The sequence below is a fragment of the Microtus ochrogaster genome, unplaced genomic scaffold (assembly GCF_000317375.1).
Source record: "Microtus ochrogaster isolate Prairie Vole_2 unplaced genomic scaffold, MicOch1.0 UNK1, whole genome shotgun sequence".
Taxonomy (NCBI): domain Eukaryota; kingdom Metazoa; phylum Chordata; class Mammalia; order Rodentia; family Cricetidae; genus Microtus; species Microtus ochrogaster.
Window position 1 is genome coordinate 29533736 of NW_004949099.1, and position 25531 is coordinate 29559266.

At 45.3% G+C, this 25531-nt stretch overlaps 2 protein-coding genes across 2 annotated transcripts in view; one reads left to right on the top strand and one right to left on the bottom strand.

Annotated features, from left to right (window-relative positions):
- Positions 1-2594: 2594 nt before the first annotated feature.
- On the bottom strand, positions 2595-9780 carry Mkrn2os (MKRN2 opposite strand). Its single transcript, XM_005365041.2, has 4 exons — positions 9542-9780; positions 6886-6935; positions 5415-5577; positions 2595-2986 (listed from the first exon to the last, which is right to left on the bottom strand). Exons 1-4 carry the CDS (start codon positions 9757-9759, stop codon positions 2764-2766), a joined length of 654 nt encoding a protein of 217 aa, XP_005365098.1. The 5' UTR covers positions 9760-9780; the 3' UTR covers positions 2595-2763.
- Positions 9781-15577: 5797 nt separating this feature from the next.
- The window catches only part of Mkrn2 (makorin ring finger protein 2), a 27672-nt gene continuing 17718 nt past the window's right edge, over positions 15578-25531 (top strand). Inside the window, exon 1 of the mRNA XM_005365042.2 lies at positions 15578-15676. Coding sequence (XP_005365099.1) covers positions 15651-15676 — 26 coding nt within the window. The 5' untranslated portion in view covers positions 15578-15650. The remainder of the gene's footprint in view (positions 15677-25531) is intronic.

Genomic DNA, 25531 nt, shown 5'->3' on the forward strand with positions numbered 1-25531 from the left:
ACTTGAGGGGTGCAGTTTGAGAGTCCTGTGATGAGGTGTTGGGTGTGTCCTGTCTGTCATGGGATGCTGGCTGTTATGCCCCAATTCTAAAACCCAAATCACCACAACGAGACTCACTCCGATCCAAGAACAAAGAGTCTTTATTCATGCCGGGTGGTGATGGCACACTCCTTTACTCCCAGCACTCGAGAGGCAGAGGCAGGTGGATCTCTGTGAGTTCGAGGCCAGTCTGGTCTACAAGAGCTAGTTCTAGGACAGGCTCCAAAGCTACAGAGAAACCCTGTCTCGAAAAAAAAAAAAAAAAAAAAAAAAAAAAAAAAAAAAAAAAAAAAAAAAAAAAAAAAACAACCAGTCTTTATTCACTAGTTAACTCAGGTCCCTCTGTCTTTCTGAAGTGACAGCAGCAGCAGCAACTGCGGCAGCTGCAGCAACAGAACAACACAGGAAAGGGACCAGGAGCAGCAAAAAATGGAGGTTTATATAGGGGTAAAGGCTCAGGGAATTCCAAGCCTCAAGCCTTGTGATTTTCTGTCCCCTAGTGGCGTGAGGGGGAATTTCAGTCTTCCAGGCTTGAGATTGGCTGCCCACCTTCAGGATGGGTTTACCAGGCCTGAGGGGAATTCCCAGCGGCCAGAAACTGCCTGGGACTTTGATTGTCTTTTTTCCCTGCTCAGGGATTGGTTGGTTTCTAGTTAGGGGCAGAAATGGTTCCATTTCTGGGTCCAAACTGTGTTTCTTTTTGTAGTTCTTTCTCCTTCTTTAACCCTAATTTTGGGGCCAAGGCAAGTTTCTTTGGTATGTCCTGAACCTAGGGACTTGGGGCATTCCTCTGGTCCTAGTCTTCGGACTTGGGGCTTTTCTTTAGCTCCAGGTTTGGGGACAAAGTGCCAACTCCTGAGGCTCCTGCCCCATTTTCAGGTTGTGTTTCTTTCCCTGGGTCAGGGCATAGATCCTAGCTGTCTGGGGTCTGTGTGGGGGCTACGGATCAAGTATTTTCTAGGGCCCGTGTAACAGGAAGGCCATTTGTTCATTCTGGCCACCCGGCTAGCTTAACCCCGAAATAACCACACAGAAACTGTATTAATTAAATCACTGCTTGCCCCATTAGTTCTAGTTTCTTATTGGCTAAGTCTTACATCTTAATTTAAAACATTTCTATTAATCTGTGTATCACCACATGGCAGTGGCTTACCAGGTAAAATTCCCAGCGTCTATCTCTAATGGATCCATGGTGTCTCTCTGACTCTTCTTTCTTCCTCCCAGAATTCAGTTCCATCTTCCCCACCTACCTAAGTTCTGCCCTATCAACAGGCCAAGGCAGTTTCTTTATCCACTAATGAAAGCAACACATAGACAGAGGACCTCCTACGCCAGGCCTGGGTCTCTCATTGGCTGTCTTGTCAGTGTTCATGGGTGTTGGATGTCCTATCAGTCATGGGATATTGGGTGTTCTGTCAGTCATGAGGTGTTGGGTGTGCTTTATGGGGTACTGAGTGACCAGTCAGTCATAGGGTATTGGGGATCCTGCTTTCAGATTGTTCTCCCTAGAATTTGAGATCATCTAGGGAAGGAGAAAAGCCCCAGGGGAGAACAGGTCAGAGAGAAATAAGGTCTGTTAGAGCAGTGGCTAGCTCCATCAGAAGACGGTGAAGGACAGTTTCAAAAGTGCTTCCCTTATACTTGGGGGTTTTGTCATATTAATTTTGAATTATTATTTTATTTGATGTGTATGGGTATTTTGCCTGTATGTATGTCTGTCCACCTTGTGGCCCGAAGAGAGTGTTGTATCCCCTGGAACCGGAACAGGTGGTTGTGAGTGGCCATGCAGGAACTGGGAATTTACCAAGTCCTCTGCAAGAGGAACGCATGCTCTTAGTGGCTGAGCCATCTCTCCAGCCCCTGTTATATTTGTTTCTGTTTTGTTTTACTATTCTTGACAATCCAGAGGTTACTGTGCAAATAGATTTTCTACCATTTGGCTGCATCCACAGCCTTCCTGTGCAGATGTAAGACATGCTTGCTTATATCATCAGAACCTGTGTCTCCCTCTCCTACCTTCAGTACCCTCTCTGGTTCCTCTCTGGTCAGTCATTCTTTTCAGTCACATCAAAAAGTAAATGTGTTCAGTTTAAATTAATTGATACAAAATGGTTTTTTTTGGTCAGTGAATAAGGTTTTTCCACTTTGGTAGTAGCAGATTCTCAGCTTAAATACACAACTGTTGGAGAAATTTAGTTGTAAAGAATGTTGTTGTTTTTTAAACCCAGTGCAATTTAATTTTTTTCTTTTGTTTTCTTTTTGTTTGTTTGTTTGTTTTGTTTTGTTGTTATTTTGGTGTTTCGAGACAGGGTTTCTCTGTATGTAGCTTTGGAGCCTGTCCTGGAACTAGCTCTTGTAGACCAGGCTGGCCTCAAACACAGAGATCCACCTGCCTCTGCTGGGATCAAAGGTGTGTGCCACCACTGCCTGGCTTTAATTTTTTTTTATTAATTTGGGAGTGTGCTACAGGGGGCTGAACCTAGGGTCTCTTACATGATAGACAGGTGGTTCTTCCATTGAACTGTATACTCTGTGATTTTATTAGTTTTGTAAATTTTTATTAATTTTTCAAGTTTTTATAATAATACTTAAAGGAAACTATACATCAGTTTTATTAGCCACAGTAAATTCATTACAGATAGAAATGTGCAGTACTATTTAAAGGTAGTAAACCTGAATGTCCTGTCCCAACCGCCGTCACATGCAGCATTCAGCACAAACTGCCTAAGAGAGGCTTGTCACTGGATCGGGATGGTCAGCCACGTGGAAGCCCCTCTCCTGGACGGCCCTGTAGAGTGTGATGTACTTGGAGGCCAGGCGCGTCCTCGGGATCACGTACTTCTCTGTGAACGCCCTCTTGTCCAGCTGCTCTTTGCCTTCCGTGGCAAGGACACGGTTAATGAAGGCGAGGGCGAAGCTGGAGCAGTTGTGATGATCCTCTTCATACCTTGAGAAAAGAGGGGGCTCCAGTGAAGTGAGACAGCCAGCACTGCTCCCCAGGCTGGCCTTGAACCCCGCCGCAGCAGAAGCCTCTCTGCTGGCCCTTGACAATGTGCTCGGTGGTAAAGGCATCTACCAGCAAGCCTGACACTCTCCAGGTCTCACATAGAAGAGAGAGCCAACTCTTCCAAGATGTCCTCTGAGCTCCGCACATGCGCACACATCCAGGGGCACGCAAAATAAATGAATAAAATGCATTTCTTAAACATTTTTAAATGGAGACCAGGCACAGAGACTTACATCTTTTTCAAGACAAGGTTTCTCTATGTAACAGCCCTGCCTGTCCTGGAACTCCCTTTGTAGACCAGGCTGGCCTCAAATTTACAGAGATCCACCTGCCTCTGCCTCCCGAGTGCTGGGATTAAAGGCGGGCACCACCACCCAGCGAGACATCTTTAATCCCAGAACTGAGGAGGCAGAGGCGTGTAGATCTTTGTGAGTTGGAAACCAGCCTGATCTACAGAGTGAGTTCCAAGATAGCCAAGGTTATGTAGAGAGACCCTGTCTCTAAAAATTAAATAAAAATTATGAAACATAATATGAATTTTCTGTGTATGTTTAAAAAGACATTCTCGCCGGGCAGTGGTGGCGCACGCCTTTAATCCCAGCACTGGGGAGGCAGAGGCAGGCGGATCTTTGTGAGTTCGAGGTCAGCCTGGTCTATAAGATCTAGTTCCAGGACAGGCTCCAAAGCTACAGAGAAACCCTGTCTTGAAAAACATAAAATAAAATAAAATAAAATAAAATAAAATAAAATAAAATAAAATAAAATAAAAATACATTCTCATAGCTGGGCATAGTGACATTGTTCTTTAATCTCAGCACTCTGGAGGTTGAGGCAGAGGATGGTTATCTTGTAAGCCTCGGCTACACAGTGAGACCTTGTCTCAGGAAAAATAATAATTAAAAACATTTGCTAGAGGATGGCTCAGCAATTAAGAACCCTGTCTGATCTTCAGGAGGACCCAGGTTCAGGTCCCAGCACCACACAGCTGTTGATGACATCTGTAAGTCCAGCTCTAGGGGACCCGACCCCTCATCGTTCCTTTTCAGGCACGATGTGTCTGTGCTTATAGTGCACTTACACTTGGGTAAAACAGCCATATGCATTTAAAATAAACAAAAATTTTAAAATAAAATTTTATCTTAAAAATAGCCAGGTGGTGGTGGCACACGCCTTTAATCCCAGCACTCAGGAGGCAGAAGCAGGCAGATCTCTGTGAGTTCGAGGTCAGCCTGGCCTACAAGAGCTAGTTCCAGGACAGCTAGAACTATTACACAGAGAAACCCTATCTCAAAAAAAAAAAATAACAACAACAAAAATAATAATAAATCGTAAAAATAGAAGCTTCCTCCCACATCCGTCTGACTAAGCAGACACAAAGTCCTCAGGACACTGTGACTGTAACAACAGCCATCACTTCGCCCTCCAGCGTTGGCCGCCCCACTCCCCAGAAAACTTCCAGGGCTCCAGACCCTTGTCTGTTGCTTTTCTAATGACTGTGGCTTTATCTAGGCTCTGAGGGACCTGTCCAGCCTCGCTCCTGTGGGAAGGCTGGTGACAGCAGGACACGAGGCTGCTCTCACCTCTCCAAGGAGTGAAAGGCACAGATTGGGCGGGAAGAAAGGCAGGCTAGAAACCCCAAGGTCCATCCCAAGAGCCCCACTTCCTCCAGCCAGGCCCCACTTGCCCAAGTACCACAGCTCTCTCTCTCAAGATAGCACCACCATCTGGACAAGTATCCAAACACATGAATCTTGGAGGGACATTTTCTGGTAACTGGATTTAACTGTTCTCACAGATTGACAGTCTCAAGGCAGACGAACTGTACTTGACATACCGCAGTAACCACAGAGCAATTGTTGGACTCTAGCGTCCAAACACCGAGAAGGAGTCGCCCCCAGAGACCATCTCATACACACAGCCGATGCAAAAGTATGAGGATTTCATTAATTCTTTCATGACAGGGTCCCCCAGCATTCGAGAAGCCGAGGGACCCCGAATAGCAGGTACAGTCTACTTTTAAAGGGGCCACAGAAGCAAGGGGTGGTTGTTCTTTGATTATTCTGATTGGCTTATTCGAAAGGGCTATTACCAATAATTGACTGGAGAGCTGTTGCCAGATCAGATGAGGTAAGAGGTCATTTTGACCCCGTTTCCCAGGGGACCGAAACAAAACATACATATATGGGTGATTGTTCAGGAACTGAGTAGGTGCGAGTGTAGCTGTTAGGTCCTTGGTTCCCAGGGGGAGGGGAAGCACTATGGCACAGAGGCTGAGAGGATTCAGGATTGTCTTAAAGTCTTACACAATGAGGATGCCACTTTCATGACAGGTGGGTGGCAGTTGCTCGCAGTCTTTCTGGACACCTACCTGTGAGGCAGCCAGGCCGGCGAAGTGGAGAAGTCTTCCAGGTACACGTCCCACTGGTCCATGAGTCCGAACATGCTGGGCTGCACTAGCGGGACGCTGAGACTCTGCTCCCATCCTGCCTCGTCGCGCTGTACGCCGTCTGCGTTGTAATTATACACGACCCCTGCAAACCCAAAGCGAAGGCACTCTGGCGGGTGCTCAGAAAGTGACAGCAGCCGTAGATCCTGCAATTGGAGTCACGCTTGTCTACAGCTATCAGACAAGTCCATTTGGGGCAGTGGTTCTCAGCCTTCCTAAGGCTGGGATCCTTTAATACTCATGCTGTGATGACCCTCAACCATAAAGTTATTTTGTTGCTACTTCATAACTGTAATTTTGCTACTGTTATAAAGCATAATGTAAATATCTGATGTTCAGTGTATCTGTGACCCCCCAATGAGGCGCAACCCACAGATTGAGAACCCTGATCTAGCGAGCTATAGAGGGGTTTTTTTCTTTAAAAAGTTTATTGTTGGGGTCAAACTCAGGGCCTCATGAAAGCTAGGCAAGTGTCCCGCCACTCTGTCTCCCGGGAGTAGCTCAGCGGCCTCTAAGCTAAATCCTTCCCACCAGCCATGGTGGGTCCTTTGCTTTTGACCCTGACTCAGGCTCAGGCTAGGCCAGTGCTCTGACATGGCCACCCCAGTCCAGCTTTCTAAAGCCAAAGGCTGCAGACCTCACCAGTCACATTTCATTCTTCAAGCCTAGAGTACGGGGACCCAGCATAGTGGGAGACTCAGCGTAGTGGGGAGACCCAGCATAGAGGGGGGCCCAGCATAGAGGGGGACCCAGCATAGAGGGGGACCCAGCGTAGTGGGAAACTCAGTGTAGTGGGTTGTGAGAGTTGGGAATCAGAAGCCAATAGCAATCTGATTCAAACAGAAGAACTGAGATCTTGGTCAACTCAACTTTTTTTTTTTGAGACAGGGTTCCTCTGAAATAGTCCTGGCTGTCCTGGAACTCACTCTGTAGACCAGGCTGACCTCAAACTCACCGGATCTGCCTGCCTCTGCCCCCCGAGTGCTGGGACTAAAGGTGTGTGCCACCACCGCCAGGCTCAACTCAACTTCTAACCATCTGTTTCTTTCTCTTTAAATCCAACACAGAAGTGTGCAGGTTTGTGACGCTCTGAGAAAACATTAGACCTTCCCAGGGGTCAGGGTATGGCTCAGCGGTGGCGTGGGTTGATCAAGCAAGAGGCCCTGCCTGAGTTCCATCCCAGCAACACTAAAGTGTCCTTAGTCTTCCAAATATACAGACTGTAAGGAGCGCTGGCTTGCCCTTCACACAACTTGCTTGAGTTGCAGTAGGAGATGCAAGGAAGGCAGAATGGTTTGCTGTTGCTGTGACATCATGCTGTCTGGAAACCCTCCTTTACCCTTAAGGGTATTGTGGGATTTTCTTAGGCTGGAAAAATGCAAGAAGTGCTCACCACGTGTGTTAGTGAGTCCAACGTGCAGGTCAGACTTTCCATCGTACTCCCTGAAACAGAGGGGTGTTGGTTTGGTAAGAAGTCTTGCCACATAGCCCAGGCTGTCCTGGAACTCAGGATCTTCCTGCCTCAGAGCCCAGGGCAGCTTCAACCGCAAGTGTGCCATTGTGCCTATTAACAAGCTCTTCGTGCCACACTTGACTATGAAGCATGGGCATTGAAAGAGCAGGGCATGCACCCCACCCCTGAAGCCTGCACCAGGCCTCGCCATTGGTTGTAGGCTGGCTAAAGAGTACAGCAGAAGCAGGACTCAGGACCCACGCCCCCACAGTCTTATGGTGGAGGAGCTTCCTATACCCCCCGGGAGTTCACTCACTACCCCACCAGCTAAAGTGGGTGAGAGGGTCCTGGAGACAGCTCAGAGACTTTCAGCCCTCTTCACCGCAGCTCAGTGCAGCCCGCGGCCACTGTACTCCCGCGACTGCTGTTTCTTACCGTTACTCTGTTGGCTTACGGTTTTTCTGGTTTGGGTTGCTTAGTTCTGGGAGCAAACCCAGGACCTTACTTGTGTTCAGCACATGCCCCCTCTGTCCTACACACACCCTTAAAATTGCTCTTTTTAGTTTGTTTTTGTTTCGGACAAAGGCACACCACGTAGCCCAAGCTGGCCTTGAACCTGTAACCGAACATCAAATGTTTTGTTTCAGAACATTAATAAAATAATAAACTTAGCGGTGGTGGCGAACTCACAGAGATCCACCTGCCTCTGCCTCCCAAGTGCTGGGATTAAAGGTGTGCGCCACCGCCTGGCTTTGTCACAAGTTTTGTGGGACTGAAGGCAGACTTGGAAACGTGGATGAAAGGGAAGATTGGAGAGTCCAGTGGGAGGGGCTGCCATGGTTTCTGCAAACAGTATGCAACCAGTGTCCACACCTCTTTTCTCATTCTGCCCATGTCAGAAAGGACCATGCTCGTCAGTATTAGCATTTGCCAGAGAGTAAGCAAGTTCTCATTAGAACAAGGGAAGAGAGTGGAGTATCAGACTTCTTTGCCAATGATGTCATAACCTTTCCTTAGGACATGAGTCTAAAAGGGACCCTGTCATTAAGAGTCTAAGGAAGCTAGTGCTGAGAGAATCAGAATTCAAGGCCAGCCTGAGCTATATAGCAAGTTAAAGGCCAGCCTGGGCTAAGTTACCAACAACTAAAAGTTAAGGAAGATTTTGAAACAGAACAGAGATGATGGAAGATGAAGACTTGGGTCTCCCCAAAGGAGTGAGGAGGCTCCAGGGAAGTTGAATATTCGAATAATATCAAATATATTTTTATTAAAAGATAATTGTATGAAATTAAAAATAACAACCTACTTATTTATGGATTTTCCTGGTTCTTTCTTAATATTGCAAGTTTTTAAGATTTATTTATGAGTACAGGTGTTTTGCCTGCATATGTGTGTGTGCAGTGCCCACAGAGGCCAGAGGAGAGATGAGAGTCGGATTCCCTGGGACTGGAGTTACAGTGAGACACCATGGAGGTGCTGGGAGCCGAACTTGGGTCTCTGGAAGAGCAGTCAGCATTCTTTCAACAGCAGAGCCATCTCTCCAGCCTTAACATTTGGCTCCTGCTGTTGAGTTTTCAGAGTTAACACTAAATTAACTTTGCACACTTCCAGGAAAAAAAAAAGTACACTGTTTTTTTTAATTGGAATTTTATTTTTTTTTTTTTGTTTTTTCGAGACAGGGTTTCTCTATGGGTTTTGTGGTTTTGGAGCCTGTCCTGGAACTGGCTCTTGTAGACCAGGCTGGTCTCGAACTCACAGAGATCCGCCTGCCTCTGCCTCCCAAGTGCTGGGATTAAAGGCGTGCGCCACCACCGCCCGGCACAATTGGAATTTTATTAATCTGCATGTTTTAACTCCTGGAAGAGCTGCATGTTTTGGCTCATGTCTGTGATCTTAGCACTCAAGACACTGAGGCATGAGGATCGCATGTTCAAGACCACCCCGGTCAACATCGCAAGCTCCAGGCCAGTCTGTCACTCAGCAAGGACCTATCTGCCTCGGGGGAAAGCTAAGGGCAGAGGAGCTGGAAGTGCAGCTCAGCGCTGGGCACTGGCACAGCACACAGGTTGAGTGAGGCTTTGGGTTTGACCTCTAGCACTGTAAAGGGAAGAGGAAATAAAAAGAAGGAAAAGGGGAGGAACCCTTAGACTTCACTGTTGATTTCATTCACCTCCATCTAGAACTGTGTCTCGGGGACTGTACTTTGTTCTGCACACTGTACCTGCTTATCACCTAGGTATGAGCTGTAAGCAGTGTTTCTCCGGTAACATTCACTTCCAGGTTACCCGAGTCCGTCGCTCAGCACACCCTTTCCCCTAAAATCAGGTATCTTCATACACCATGCACCGTCTTTTGCATACTACACAAAAGTGTACACAAAACCCAGGACCGTTCCAAGGCAGGCAAGCCATGCACCCTGACCCCGCATCACCCACTCCAATGGACAAACAGGCCAGCGGCTGAAGACCTGAGGACGACAGTCTACCCTAAGCAACCCCCACACACTGCACAGCATGGCACATGTCCTTCAAAGCCAGTGTGTGTAAGGGCTGACACACAGCAAGAAACATGAAAGGTATAACTCTAGCCACTGTACCTCAGGAACGTCCCTCTCGTGGGTTTGAGGAGGAAGGCGCATTTCTCTTGATGCCCATTGGAGAACGGGTCTGAGATGCTGATAGGTGCATCCTCTATCCTGGTGGAGCCCACGTCCCCCTGGCACAGGGGACAGCATTGGGGTACACTGAAACTGTAGATGGACCTCTCGCAGTGCCTGAACTTAATTAGAGGCTTTCCGGACCCCGCGAAGTGCATCCCTCTGATGCCTGGGCCACCGGCACAGGTCTCTGGCGATTTCCTGTTCTTCAGTCACACAGTTGGTAAACACACACCACCTGTGTAATCTGATCGACGGTGACGTCATCATGGATGGAAGCTTCAAAAGCTAAGCCAGGTAGATTAACCAGTAACTAGGCTCTAGCCTCCGGACTCTTAAAGAGCTAGTATTCATTTGAGCTGCCTTATCGAGTTTCTTTGTAGACACTACACTTTCGCAGCCCCGCTTTCCCATGCAGCCTGCCTCGCCGTCCCTCAAACTTTGCCAGTGGGACCAACAGGAGGCCCATTGCCACTGCCTTCCTGAGGGAAGATAAATTGTTATAGTTCATTTCCAGTGTTCGGCGGCCTCAGAGGCCATCAGAGAGTCACCAGATAAACGGGGCGCTTTTTCCCTCTCCTCTAGCTGACAGCCCGGGCTCATGAGACTCCAAACTCTGAAAGTAAGAAAATCATGGGCAGTATGCTGCCTGACTCAGCCCTCCTTCAGAAAGGGGGCAGTCTCAAGCCCCAAATTATTCATTAGATAAGTGTTTGTGTCCTGAGCCAATTGAAATGGGACTTTAGGGAGGAGGTAAGTCCTGACCTTAAGGAAAAGGGAGCAGGAATTCCTTGTGATTATGGGGACTTTAAAAACTACTGTTTTATGTCAAATCAGCGGGAGGCCATTTTTGCCTTTTCCCAATGCTAATGTCCTGTCTCCAGAATGGTATATTAAAATCTGCTTTGTTAGCTGGGCAATGGTGGTGTACACCTTTAATGCTAGCACTGGGGAGGCAAAGACAGGCAGCAGATCTCTGAGTTGAAGACCAGCATGGTCTACAGAGTGAGTTCCAGGAAACACAGAGAAACCCTGGCTCAAAAAACAAAAACAAAACAAACTGCTTTGTTTTCGCTAGTCTCTTGAATCTATTATCTTACTTCCTACACTTCCTTCCTTCCTCTCTTTCCCAGATAAACACGCTGTAATTGTTTCCCTAAAGGTTCATTTCCCCCAGACACATTCTTCTTACAATGTATATAAAAACAACAGCCAAACCAGTGTACATTAAATAACAGTAAAAAAATTTTAAATCTGTCGCAGAAGGAGGGGGGCTCTTGCTGAGCACCTGAGGGACCAGCAGTACAGGTGCTCTCCAGGCCACCAGCCAGAGTCCCAGCAGAGTGGGACTTGCTCTCAACAGTCATCCTCAAATACTTGAAATAGTTCAAGGGGGTTTTATTGTTGTTGCTTTTCTTTCTTTCTTTTCTCTCCTTTAGCGTTTAGAGTAGCCAGGCCTGTCTTGTAGCAGGCAGGGCTATGAGTCAGAGGAGGAAGGATGTAGGGACCCACGAATCGGCCTCGCTCCGCACACAGCATTCACTAGTAATGGTTGCAGTGGCACCTGGAAGGGTAAGGAAGGGAACTTGTTTCGGAGTTAGCCAAACTCTTCGGAGTTGTGTTCCTGGCTGTGTACAGAATGCTGCATTCTCATCAGACTCTATTGAGGTGTGCCAGCTACAAACGACCTGTGTGTCCTTTCCCTAGCAGGGTGGGTGTGCCTGACCACTGGTCGTGGAGCGGCCCCCTCACACAGCCTCCGGAGAGGGCTGGAGACACAGCCGAGGAAGGCAGAGTTGTCTTTAAAGAAGTTAGGCGGCTGAGGCCTGCTGTTCCTTCTCGAAGTCCCTGTGCTCAGCCCTGTTGTTTCAGCTTTGAAGCTTGACACCCACACAGAAAGTCTCTCGGGAGTGTCGGCAGCAGACGCTCTCTAACTTGCCTCTGACTCTTTGTCAGTTTTCTCTAGAATGACCATTTGGGGCGGGGGGGGGTGTTTTTCTTTGTTTTCCGAGACAGGGTTAACAGTCCTAGATGTCCTGGAACTAACTCTTGTAGACCAGGCTGGCCTCAAACTCACGGGGATTCACCTGCCTCTGCCTCCCGAGTGCTGGAATTAAAGGTGTGCACCACCACTGCCCGGCCCAGTTTGTGTTGTTATTTCTTGTTGTTTGCTCCCCAATGCCTTCACCTTCAGATTTCTGTGACCCGTCCTCTTCCACTGTGTGGTCTAGATTCTCCTCATCTTCATCTTCTAGACAGCTGCTCTCTTGGGAGGGGGCTGGAGTCTCTGTATGGGATGCTAAGGGAGGGGTAGAGTTTACACAGGGCAGGATCAAATGTCTTCGATGCTGCCAGCGAAGGGAATGTCAGCCTCCCTGCTCATGGCAAGTGCAGAGGCCACACAACTCCTCTGGCACTTCTCAGACCTCACTCAACTGGATGAGGTTGGCAGAGGGACGGCACAGCTTGCTTCTGTGGTAAAAGGAGAGGGCCACTATCTAAATCACTTACTGTGGGGCATGGTGAAGAAAATGTGTCTGGGCCGAGCCATTTCCCTTCCCACACTAAACAGCTCATTTGAACTCAGTACAGAACTCTCTAGTAGATTATTCATATTTAGTTTTGTGTTTTCCCACTAGTCAGAGAGGCTCTTAGATTTGGGGGGTGACCTTTTTTATTTTTTATGTTTCCAGAGAAAAAACCCCACACAATTAATACTTTCAGGCTAGGGTCAGGGACGCTAGCTCGGTTGGTAGGGCCCTTGTAAATCCCTAACACAGAAACAGAGAAAAAGAGAAAGAAATGTTAACCCCATTTTAAAAAGAAAAAAAAAATGGTCTGAGGTAATGTGTCTTAATAAACTTTACTTAATGTGCCAGGTTTTTTTATACATTTTTTAATTGATATTTATTGATTTCTACATTTTTCTCTGCTCCCCTCCCTGCCTCTCCCCTTCCCACTTCAATCCTCCCCCAAGGTCTCCATGCTCCCAATTTACTCAGGAGATTTTATCTTTTTCTACTTCCCATGTAGATTATATCTATGTATGTCTCTCTTAGTGTCCACATTGTAGTCTAAGTTCTCTGGGATTATGGTTTGTAGGCTGGTTGTAGTATGAGGAGTGGGCTGCATCCTGCCGCCGGGCTAGCTTAACTCCCAAAATAAGCACAAAGAAATTGTATTAATTACTGCCTGGCCTATTATATCTAGCCTTTTCTTGGCCAACTCTCACATCTTGATCTAACCCATTTCTGTTAATCTGTGTATCACCACCAGGTCGTTGCTTACTGGGAAAGATTCAGCGCCTCTGACCTAGTGATTTTATGGCGGCTCTCCCTGTCTGCCTTCCTCCTCCCAGCCTTCTGTTCTGTCTTTCCGCCTATCTAAGCGCTGCCCTACCAAAAAGCCAAGGCAGTTTCTTTATTTAACCAATGAAAGCAACACAAATACAGAAGGACCTCCTATACCAGGCTGGCTTTCTTTGCTTTATGTTTAAAAACCACCTATGAGTGAGCATATGTGATAATTGTCTTTCTGGTCTGGGTTACCTCACTCAAAATAATGTTTTCTAGATCCATCCATTTTCCTGCAAAATTCAAGATGTTGTTATTTTTTTTCTGCTGTGTAGTATTCCATTGTGTAAATATACCACATTTTCCTTATCCATTCTTCGGTCGAGGGGCATTTAGGTTGTTTCCAGGTTCTAGCTATGACAAACAATGCTGCTATGAACATAGCTGAGCATATGTCCTTGTGTCACGATTGAGCATCCTTTGGATATATAGCCAAAAGTGGTCTTGAGAAAGATTGTTTCCTAATCGCCACACTGACATCCAAAGTGGTTGTACCAGCTTGCATTCCCACCAGCAATGCAGGAGTGTTCCCTTTCCCCCACAATCTCTCCAGCATAAGTTGTCATCAGTGTTTTTGATTTTGGCCATTCTTACAGGTGTAAGATGGAATCTCAGAGTTGTTTTGATTTGCATTTCTTTGATGACTAAGGATGTTGAACATTTCCTTAAGTGTCTTCAGCCATTTTAGATTCCTCTGTTTAGATTCCATTTTTTTTTTTTTTTTTTTTTTTTTTTTTTTTTTTTTGGTTTTTCGAGACAGGGTTTCTCTGTGGCTTTGGAGCCTGTCTAGACCAGGCTGGCCTCAAACTCACGGGGATCCGCCTGCCTCTGCCTCCCGAGTGCTGGGATTAAAGGCGTGCGCCACCATCGCCCGGCTAGATTCCATTTTTTTATTGGATTATTTGTCCTTTTGGTGACCAATTTCTTGAGTTCTTTGCATATTTTGGAGATCAGACCTCTGTCTGATGTGGGGTTAGTGAAGATCTTTTCCCATTCTGTAGGCTGTCGTTTTGTCTTGTTGACCGTGTCCTTTGCTTTACAGAAGCTTTTCAGTTTCAGGAGGTCCCATTTATTAATTGTTTCTCTAATTGCATAGAACTGTAAGCTGAAATAAACTCTTTCCTCCCTCAAGATACTTGTGATCATACACGATTTTTGCATGCATGGAAGGGGTCATTTACTTGAGCAAGGGCAACTTGCTAGTGGCTGCACCACCAAGGAATAAGAGGGAATAAGACTCCCCTCTCCCAGCAACCACTAACTGCTTAGAGCCCACTGTGAGGAAGGTGGATCCTTATGAGCCCTTCCCCCATTTGTGATGGAATGCTGATGAGCCCAACCTTTTTTTCCTTCCAGACAAAGTCTCACTATGAAGTCTTGGCTAGTCTGTATAGACCAGGCTGGCCTCAAACTCCCAGAGATCTAACTACCTCTGCCTCCAGATTAAAGGATTAGCATTAAAGGCGTGCACCACCGCACCTGGCCACAGGCCCAGTCTTGCGCAGACAGCCAGCCACACCTGCTGTGTATTCATGTGTCTAATACTATGTGTGACAAGAAGATAGAATTTCTTCTTTTTTGTTTGTTTTTTCGAGACAGGGTTTCTCTGTAGCTTTGGAGCCTGTCCTGGAACTAGCTCTTGTAGACCAGGCTGGCCTCGTCTTGCAAAGATCTGCCTGTCTCTGCCTCCCGAGTGCTGGGATTAAAGGCGTGCACCACCACTCTCCAGCAAGACAGCATTTCTTAGTATTCTTCCTACCTCCAGCTTTTACATTCTTTCTGCCTTTCTTTCCATGATGTTCCCTGAGCCTTGCTTGCAGGGTTGGGTGTTGACATAGATGTCTTATTTACATGTTTAATACACTGCACTACCTTTATACAAATGGAAAAAATAAGTATAATGTTTCCAGGCCAATATACTGTTAACTTCTATGCAATGCCAATTCAACACAATAAACGGGGAAATAACTTTTTCAAAGCAGACAATACAACTATAGTTTGCAAGAATCAAAATTATGTGTGTGTGTGTGTATGTGTGTGTGGTACATATTGCTTCAATTTTTGTCTTCAGGTTTCTGCCTTGAGTTATGCATGTGTTTTCATAAACAGACCAGAGGGAGAGGGGCTATTTAAGATGGATATGATCAAAATACATAATGAAATTACTAAAAAAAATAAAATATTCTTATTAGAGGATGTCTCAGTGGTTAGGAGCACTGGCTTTTGCAGAGGTCCAAAAGTTCAGTTCCCGGCACCAGCATGGCAGCTCACAACCGGCTGAAACTCCAGTTCTAGGTAATCCAACTCCCTCATCTGGCTGAGCCACTGCCCCCACATGGTGCACAGCCATACATGCCGGCAAAAACACTCATACCATAAGATAAAAATAAATAATAAAACTACTTTTGAAAAAGTCTGTCTTGGAAGATGTGGCAGATGACTAGCAAGTCTAGGATGCCAGACACGCTCCGCCCCGTAGTCTTGAAACGTGAACCCGGAGGGCTAAGGAGTAAGGACCTTCCGGCTCCACGCCCCGGCGGAACTAATTGTGACGGATAAGTTTCCGGCCGGCACCCTATAGGTGACGCACGCGCGCGTTAGAGTGACGCAACTGCGCGCGCGGGCGGGGCCGGGCTGGGCCGCGGCGGTGGAGGCCCTGAGAGTTCAGTGCGACTCCAGCCCGCGTCCCCGCCGCCATGAGCACCAAGCAGGTCACCTGCAGGTGAGTACGCTGCGCCGCGGGGCCTTGGGCGCTGCCGGAGGGAGGTGAGGAGCCGAGCCCGACCGTGGCGGGCCGTCTACAGCGGGGATAACACGCAGGAACCCAAAGGCCGGAGAGGCTGGAGCGGCCAGAGCATCTGCAGCGGCGGCTTGCAGAGAGTGAGCCGGGAGGGATTGCGAGGAAACCCGGGCCGGTCGCATTCCTTATCCTGAGATGATCGCTCTTTTTGCGGTGCAGGAAACCGAGACCACCGAGAGAGGTTAAAGCGAAACCCATTTAGGAGCAGAAAGACGACATTGATGGATGGCTTGTTAGACGAGGTGGAGAACCAGAAAGCTACTCTTGTGACTGCTATTTTGAAATTAAAATAGTTGGGTTGAGTAGCAACGTCCATAACTCGGTGACGAGCTTGTAGCTGTTCTTGGGCTTTAGTCCTGTGGGTTTGCGTGCTTGGGAAGTACAGCTTGTAAGCATCCCGAATGTGGAAATCCAAATTTTGAAGTGCTTCAAAATTCCAAGCTTTTTGAGTGCCGACATGGTACTACAAGTGGAAAATTCCACACCATAACATTTTGTTATATTAAAAACAAAAATTATCGGAAATACTGTTTAAAATTTTCAGGGTATGTGTATACGATTAATTCCATGTTTAGACTCTTGTGCTATCCGCAAGACATGTAAATAAAAATACTCTAAATTACAAAAAAAAAATTAAGACACGCCAGAGCATTTTTGAAAGAGGAGCTTCAGCTTACAAAAATTTCAGTTGGTTTCAATGAATTAAGAAACAGATGTGCCGGGCGTTGGTGGCACACGCCTTTAATCTCAGCACTTGAGGGGGCAGAGGCAGGCGGATCTCTGTAACTTCAAGGCCAGCTTGGTCCACGGTGTGCGTTCTAGCACTGGCTCCACAGCTACTGAGAAATCCTGTCTCGAAAAACAAACAACAAAAGACAGAACGAAAAGAAGCAGAGATGTAGTTTGGCTATGTGATAAACATTTCATTTACTTCCCTTGTTGCCTCTCATTACGACACCTTTATGAAGAGTTCTTTTTGAATTCGATATAAGGGTTAATTGAGCCAGATATCCAGGGCCCAGGTGGCTTATGTTAAGTAGTTATCAGAAAACTGCAATTAGTGTCTGTGTGTTAGCTAGTTTTGTTTTCTTGACACGAGCCAGAGTCATTGGGGAATTGATAAAATGCTCCTACCAGACTAGGCTGTAGTTCATTTTCTTGATGATTGATGGGGGAGGGCCCAGCTCCCTATGGGTGGTGCCACCCCTGGACTTGTGGTCTTGGGTGTTGTAGGAAAGGCTGAGCGATCCAGTCAGCAGTGCCCCTCCAGGGCCTCATTGTTAGTTCCTGTCTGGAGATTTCCTTTTAACAGAGACTTTGAGACAGTCTGTCATGGCCTTGTGGATCATTGGTACTAGAATGTCTTTGTTGAGGGGGAATGTGCATGTATTCACACTTTATCTTTGCAGGAGGAAAATGTTCCTATCATAGTGTCCTACCTCTGATGTGGGCTACTTTAAAAATAACTTAGTGGGTTTTTGTTGTTTGTTTGGTTGGTTGGTTGGTTTTTTGAGACAGGGTTTCTCTGTGTAACAACCCTAGCTGTCCTGGAACTAGCTCCTGTAAGCCAGGCTGACCTCAAACTCACAGAGATCCACCTGCCTCTTCCTCCCAAGTACTGGGATTAAAGGTTTGCACCCGCGCCACCACCGCCTGGCCTTTTTGGTTCTTTTTGGTGGTTGCTTTGATTTTTTTTTGTTGTTGTTGTTGTTTTTTTTTTTGTTGTTGTTCTTTGTTTTTGTTGTTGTTTTCTGAGACAGAGTTTCTCTGTGTAACTTTGGAGCCTGTCCTGGAACTCGCTCCATAGACCAGGTCGGCCTTGAACTCAGAGATCTTCCTGCCTCTGCCTCTCAAGTGCAGTAACTAAAGGCATGTGCCACCACCCCCCTTTGAAAATAACTTACAAAATTGCTCACTTATGGTTTTGACAATTGTTTGAGGCAGGGTCTCTATTGTAGCCCTGTCGGTCCTTGAACTTGCTGTGTAGATCAAGCTAGTCTTGAACTCAGATCTGCCAATCTCTGCCCTCCCTTGCTAGGATTAAAGGTGTGTACCACCACACCTGACTGCTTTATGGTTTAATTCCACTGCTTAGGCTTTCCTAAGATGTATGACTACAAAAATCTTTATATAATTCTTAAGTCAAGCCATTATGATTCCTTTTTGGTGTTTTCTCTTTTGTATCTGGAGATAACCTGATCGAAAGCTCTGTCTCATAAGTAAGAGGGTCCTAAGGGCTGTTTCTAGGAAAGAATAGTTTCTGTTGACGGGCTAACTGGCGTTTACGGGCTTCTTTCTGCAGCCCTGTCAAGTCATACAGAACATGGTGCTGTATCTGTTGCGCTCTACCTGACAAGAGCAGCTTAGTGAAGAAAGGGTATATTCATTCTGATCACAGGTCGAGGTTACAGTTCGTGATGAAGGGGGAGTCGTGTGATAGGAGGAGCATGAGAGAGTGGCTCACATCACACCCAGAAGAGCAATGACTATTGGTGCTCATCTCACTCTTTTTTAATTCAGTCTTGATCCAGCCTAAGGAATGGCACCACCACATTTATAGTGGGTCTTCCACCTCTGTTGGCCTAATCTGGATGATCCCTCACAGACATGGCCAGAGACTTGTCTCTCCAGTGATTTGCAGCCTGTGCTCTGTCAACTGGACAGTGAAACAACCTCAGGATTGTCAGGTTTTCCCTATGCTCAGCTTCAGAGTGGTGCAGGTGTGATGGCTAGCATTGAGTCTCATAGCTCGTGCTCAATTAAAGGATATTTCAGAGCTTTGTCTTTGTTTTTCTTTATTATTTTTTACATACCAATCTCAGTTAACTCTCCTTCCATCTCCTCCCACCACCTGCCCCCCACCTCACCCCCCATCCACTCCTCAGAGAGGGTAAGCCCCCCCCCCAGGTCATCTAAGTCTTGTCCCATCACCTTCTTGAGGCAGGACCAAGGCCTTTCCCCCACCCCACCCCGTGCCTAGGCTGAGCAAGGTTGTCGCTTTGTAGAGAATGGGCTCCACAAAGTCAGTTCATGCATTGGAGTTAGATCCTGGTCCCACTGCCAGTGACCCCATATGCTGCCCAAGCCACATCATTGTCACCTGTATTCAGGGAGCCTAGTTTGGTCCTATACAGGTTATCCAGTTGTCAGTCTGGAGTCAGTGATCTCCCACTAGCTCGGGGTCAGCTGGTTCTGTGGGTATCCCCATCATGGTCTTGACCCCTTTGTTCATATTATCGCTCCTCCCTCAGTTCTATTGTACTCCGGGAGCTCGGTCCAGTGGTCAGTTGTAAATCTCTGCATCTGCTTCCATCTGTTTTTGGAAGAGGGGTCAAGCTTCTCTGGAGTTGTGGACTGTAGATTGGTAGTCCTTTGCTTTATGTGTGGTATCCACTTATGAATGAGTATACACTGTATTTTTCTTTCTGGGTCTGGGTTACCTCACTCAGGATGGTTTTTTCTACTTCTATCCATTTGCCTGGAAATTTAAAGATGTCATTGTTTTTTTACTGCTGAGTTACTACTCCATCCACTGTGTAAATATACCACTTTTTTTTTTAAATCCATTCTTCGTTTGAGGAGCATCTAGGTTGTTTCCAGGTTCTGGCAAGAATAATGCTGCTATGAACATAGTTGAACATATGTCCTTGTGGTATTACTGAGCATCCTTTGGGTATATACCCAAAAGTGAGTGGTGTTGCTGGGTCTTGAGGTAGATTGATTTCTAATTTTCTGAGAAATCGCTGTACTGATTTTCAAAGTGACCGTACATTTGCTCTCCAACCAGCAATCGAGGAGTGTTTCCTGTACTCCACATCCTCTCCAGCATGAGCTGTCATCCGTGTTTTGGATCTTAGCCATTCTAATTGATATAAGATGGTATCTCAGAGTTTTGATTTGCATTTTCCTGATGACTAGGGATGTTAGCATTTCCTTAAGTGCCTTTTGGCCATTGGAGATTTTTCTGTTGAATTCTGTGTTTAGATCTGTACCCCATTTATTAATTGGATTATTTGGTAGTTTGATATCAAGTTTCTTGAGTTCTTTGTATATTTTGGAGATCAGACCTCTGTCTGATGTAGAGTTGGTGAAGATCTTTTCCATTCTGTAGGCTGCCGTTTTGTCTTGTTGACCATGTCCTTTGCTTTATAGAAGCTTTTCAGTTTCAGGAGGTCCCATCATTAATTGTTGCTCTCAGTGTCTGTGCTACTGATGTTATATTTAGGAAGTGTTCTCTTGTGCCAATGCATTCAAAGCTGCTTCTCACTTTCTCTTCTTTGTGTTTCAGTGTGGCTGGCTTTATGTTGAGGTCTTTGATCCATTTGGACTTGAATTTTGTGCATAGTGATAAATATGGGCCTATTTGGATTCTTCCACATGTCGACATCCAGTTATACCAGCACCGTTTGTTGAAGCTGCTTTCTTTTTTCCACTTTATATTTTTAGCTTCTTTGTCAAAAATCAGGTGTTCATAGGTGTGTGGGTTAATATCAAGGTCTTCAATTTGATTCCATTGGTCCACCTGTCTGTTTTTATGCCAATGCCAAGCTGATTTCATTAATGTAACTCTATCATAGAGCTTGAAGTCAGGGATGGTGATGCCTCCAGGTGTTCCTTTATTGTAGAGGGTTGTTTTGGCTATCCTGGGTTTTTTTTTTTTCCATATGAAATTTAATATTGTTCTTTCAAGATTTGAAAAATTGTGCTGGGATTTTGATGGGTATTTCATTGAATCTGTAGATTGCTTTTGGTAAGATTGTCATTTTTACTATGTTAGTCTATCCATGAGCATGAGAGATCTTTCCATTTTCTGTATCCTCTTCAGTTTTGTTCTTCAAAGACTTAAAGTTCTTGTCATACAGGTCTTTCATTTGATTGGTTAGAGTTACCATATGATATTTTATATTGTTTGTGGCTATTGTGAAGGGTGATATTTCTCTGATTTCTTTCTCAACCCCTTTATTATTCGTATATAGTATATAGGAGGGCTCCTGATTTTTTTTGAGTTAATCTTATAGTATTACTGAAGGTGTTTATCAGCTATAGGAGTTCCCTCATAGATTTTTTTGGGAATATATATATATATATATATATATATATATATATATATTATTGTATCATCAGCAAATAGCAAAAGTTTGACTTTTTTCTTTCCAATTTGTATGCCCTTGATCTCCTTTTGTTGTCTTATTGCTGTAACTAGAACTTCGAGTACTATATTAAAATAACTATGAAGAGAGTGGACAGCCTTATCTTGTTCCTAATTTTAGTGGAATCGCTTTGAGTTTCTCTCTATTTAGTTTGATGTTGGCTGTTGGCTTGCTGTATATTGCCTTTATTATGTTTAGGAATGTTTCTTATATCCCTGTTCTCCCCAAGACCTTTATCATGAAGGGGTGTTGGATTCTGTCGAAGGCTTTTTCCAGCATCTAGTGAGATGATCATGTGGTTTTTTATTTCAGTTGTTTATATGGTGGATTACATTGACCGATTTTCATGTTGACCTGTATCCCTGCATCTCTGGAATGAAGCCAACTTGATCAAGATGGCTGATGTTTCTGATGTGTTCTTGGATTCGGTTTGCCAGTATTTTTTGAGTGTTTTTTGCATCAATGTTCATGAGGGAGATTGGTCTATAATTCTCTTTCTTAGCTGTCTTTGTGTGGTTTGGGTATCAGGATAATTGTAGCCTCATAAAAAGAGTTTGACAATGTTCCTTCTGCTTCTATTGTGTGGAACAATTTGAGGAGTATCAGTATAGCTCTTCTTTGAAATTTCTGGTAGAATTCTGCATGGAAACAATTTGGCCCTGGGCCTTTTTGGTTGGGAGGCTTTTGATGATTGTTTCTATTTCCTTTTGGGTTATAGATCTATTTAATTTGTTTATTTGGTCTTGATTTAATTTGGCATGTGGAACTTATCCAGAAAATTCTCAATTTCCTTTAACATTTCTAGTTTTGTGGAGTACAGATTTTGAAGTGTGACCTGTATTCTCTGGATCTCCTCCATGGTGTTATAGTCCCTCTTTCATCTCTGATTTTGTAATTTGGATATTATGTCTCTTATTTGGATAAAGGTTTGTCAGTCTTGTTGATTTTTCTTGAAGAACCTGCTTTTTTTCTCATTGATCCTTTGTATTGTTTTCTTTGTTTCTATTTTATTGCTTTCAGCCCTCAATTTGATTATTTCCCACCATCTGCTTCTTCTGGATGAGTATGCTTCTTTTTGTTCTATAGCTTTCAGGTGTTCTGTTACCTTGCTAGTGTGGAATTTTTCCAGTTTTTTTTCAGTTCATCTTATTATTTTTTCTTTTTTAAAAAATTGTTTTTATTGAACTATATATTTTTCTCTGCTCCTCTCTCTCCCCTCCCCCTTCTGTCCTCTCCCATGATCCCCATGCTCCCAATTTACTCAGGAGATCTTTTCTTTTTCTACTTCCCATGTAGATTAGGTCCATGTATGTCTGTCTCTCTTAGGGTCCTCATTGTTGTCTATGTTCTCTGGATTGTGAACTGTAGGCTGGTTTTTCTTTGCTTTGTCTAAAAGCCACTTAAGAGTGAGTACATATATTTGTCTTGCTGGGTCTTGAGCTACCTCACTCAATATGATGTTTTCTAGATCCATCTATTTGCCTGCAAATTTCAAGATGACATTATTTTTTCCACTGTGTAGTACTCCATTGTGTAAATGCACCACATTTTCCTTATCCATTCTTTGATCGAGGGGCATTTAGGTTGTTTCCAGGTTCTGGCGATGACAAACAAAGCTTCTATGAACATAGTTGAGCACATGTTCTTGTGGTACGATTGAGCATCCTTTGGGTATATACCCAAAAGTGGTATTACTGGGTCTTGAGGAAGGTTTCCTAATTTTCTGAGAAAGCGCTATACTGATTTCCCAATGCAGCTGTACCATTTGCACTCCCACCAGCAATGGAGGAGCGTTCCAGCTTCTTTATGTAGGCATTTAGTGCTATGAACTTTCCTCTTAGCACTGCTTTCATTATGTCCCAAAAGTTTGAGTATGTTGAGCAGTTATTTTCATTGAATTTTAGGAAGTATTTGATCTCTTTCTTTGTTTCTTCCTTGATGCAGTGGTGATTTAGGCGGACAATGTTCCGTTTCCATGTGTTTGTGTGCTTTCTGACATTTGTTTTACTGTTATTCTGGTTTTAAGCTGTGGTGATCCGGAAGACTGGTCTCTGAGTGTGGTTTGGGAAGGTAGCAGATTTGAAAACTCATCTTTATGTGCTCTTGCACTGTAGCCAGTCTGCTGTCACCTGTCTGGTAGAACAGGCAACCTTTGGTAGTCTCTACTCTGACTAAGGAAATCTCTGGTCTTTTCCAGAAGACTGTCAAGTATTTATCTTAGCTCCCTGGGCTTTGTAGTTGTTTTGAGATAGGCTCTCGCTATGTAGCTTTGACTATCCTGTGGAACTCACTGTGTAGACCAGGCTGGCCTCTACCTCAGAGATCTGCCTGCCTCTGCCTCTCAAATGCTGGGATAAAGGCTTGGTCTACTATACCCGGCCTTCTACTTTTGTAACCATTCTGAACTTGACTGCTACCATGTGTTAGAGCTTGCCAGTCCTGTTTTTCACTGCAGGTTGGACTGTTGTGCCAGGTTGTTTTTGTACCTTCAAAGTTCCAATTTGTGGATGATTACAATATATTATAGTCATTTTGTGTTGTTTTGTTGAGACTGGGTGTCATTTCTCTGGACCAAACTATTATCCAATTTATAGTCCCTAACTCAGAGCAAGTGTTGGGATTACAGGTGTGTCCCATCATGTCCTGCTCCACTGCTGTCCTGAGTCACCAAACCTGGTGTTGTGGTATGCCTATCCTCTCAGGCACTTGAGTCAGGAGTTCAGAGTCAGCTGAGGCAATAGAGAACAGAACTTTGTCTCAGAAAATAAAAAGAATTACCCAACTGTTTAGATATGGAATATCTTGTCTGGAAGAGTCCCAGGACTACCCCCCCTAACACCTGGAGACTGGCTAGAGTCATGGTGTTATAGTATTTTAGCATACAGCTATACTCCAGACCAAGGCTGTTACACTGGCTTAGGAAAGATATAGAGCCAGGTAGGGTGAGCAGGAGTCCAGAGGGCTGCTTCTACCCCTGCAGAGAAGCACACAACACTTTTTCTCACCAGAGGTACCAGGTCAAGTACAGTGTGGGGCCAGAACAGCTTCTGCCTGTGACCCACCTTCCAGACCCAAGAGGAAATAGACAATATCAACCACACCATGACACAGTTGAAACACAGTGAGAAATTCTTACGTCAGTGTAGGGACTCGGACTATACCAGCAGCTTCTAGAAGCCAAAGGCTGTTCTTAGGTTAGCCGAGAGGTATCATTCTCAGACCTGACTCTTTTCCATGGCCTTACTTGCTCTCTGTGCCCCATCCCTGCCTGCTAAGAATGGAGCCCAGGGCCTCTGAATGCCATGGGCACTCCATGAGCTTCGTCTTCAAGCCTCCATTCTTTTCCTTTTCTTTTCAAATCAGCCTTCTAGCAAGCTGCTAAGCACTGTCTGCTTTGGGACATGTTTCCTTGCAAATCTGGGGAAATTTTCATGTTTCCTAGAAAAGTCCAGGCAGCTTTCAATTTCTGATCTTGGTGGACTCTGATTCTGATGGTGAGATTGCTGTCCCTTTCATCAGATTCTGGGGACGGGATAGGTGGGCCTAGCCAACTCCCCTGCTTTTGTGGAGGTAACAGGTGAAGATACAAACTTGCTTCGTACCAGGAGTGGTCTCCCATTTTCCTCCTGGCTTGTAAAATGTTCCTCTCACAAGTTTAGGCTAAGATGGAGCATAGTCACTGATCCTACTTTCTATGTTTCCTCACCTCATGTGTTCCTCAGGTTCTTACTGTGGGACATGAGGAGGCTCTACCCAAAGGTTAATTCCAAAGGGTTCTTTACCTAAGGGAGGGCCACAAGGTAAACCAGGCAGGCCAGTAGCAGCACTGCTGGTCCGGGATCAATTCAGTCAGCTCAGAATCAGATCTGCTGGTTCACTTTGGCTGGTGAGGGAAATTTCTTATGTGTTTGTTTCTTTTTTCTACAAGGTAGTCAGTCTGACATTAGCCTGGCATCTTCCTCTTCAGCAGCTCAAGTGCCCGAACCATGTGTTCTTATGTAAATTTTAAAATATTCTTTTCCAATAAAGCTGCTATTAGAAAAGCATTTCTGAGCCTTTGGTAAAGGGATATTTTACCTTCTTCAGACAGTGCACGCCTGTAGGCTGCTGGCCGCACAGTATGGGCTGTTTTGCAGTCTCCAGAAAACCTGGCCTGAGCAGCAGTGTTAGAGCTGACACTAAGGTGGCCTGGTGAGCACTAGTAGCATGGTTCCCAGTCCAGCAGGCCTGCCCACACCTCACCTCTCTGCCCTTTCTTTCTGGCCCATTGTCTGCCATGCAGCATGATCTTCTAGTCTCCTCCTCGGCTGCCTGGCTGCAGCTCCTGTCTCTGCCTCCTCAGCACTCAGCCTGCACTTGGAAGGTCACATTGGTGGGACGTTCCCAGTCCTTTTTAGACCTTAATAAGAGCTATACTCTGGGGAGCCTGAATAAGACTGAACTGAATAGCTTACACTGCGCCCAGTCATTTATGAGCAACATCAATATACTGTTAACTACAGTGGAAACATAGAAACCAGAGTATTGTTTCTCAGCAGACACATTGTAGAAACCAGTGTATTGTTTCACAGTAGACACATTGTAGAAACCAGTGTATTGTTTCACAGCAGACACATTGTAGAAACCA

Bases quoted from the DNA above. Each gene is read 5' to 3' on its own strand.
- Mkrn2os (XM_005365041.2), bottom strand. From the start codon at position 9,759: ATGCACTTCGCGGGGTCCGGAAAGCCTCTAATTAAGTTCAGGCACTGC. The intron at 6,936-9,541 runs GTACAGTGGCTA...CCTCTGTTTCAG, and splicing joins ACGAGAGGGACGTTCCTGAG to GGAGTACGATGGAAAGTCTG. The intron at 2,987-5,414 runs GTAGGTGTCCAG...TCTTTTCTCAAG, and splicing joins CCGGCCTGGCTGCCTCACAG to GTATGAAGAGGATCATCACA.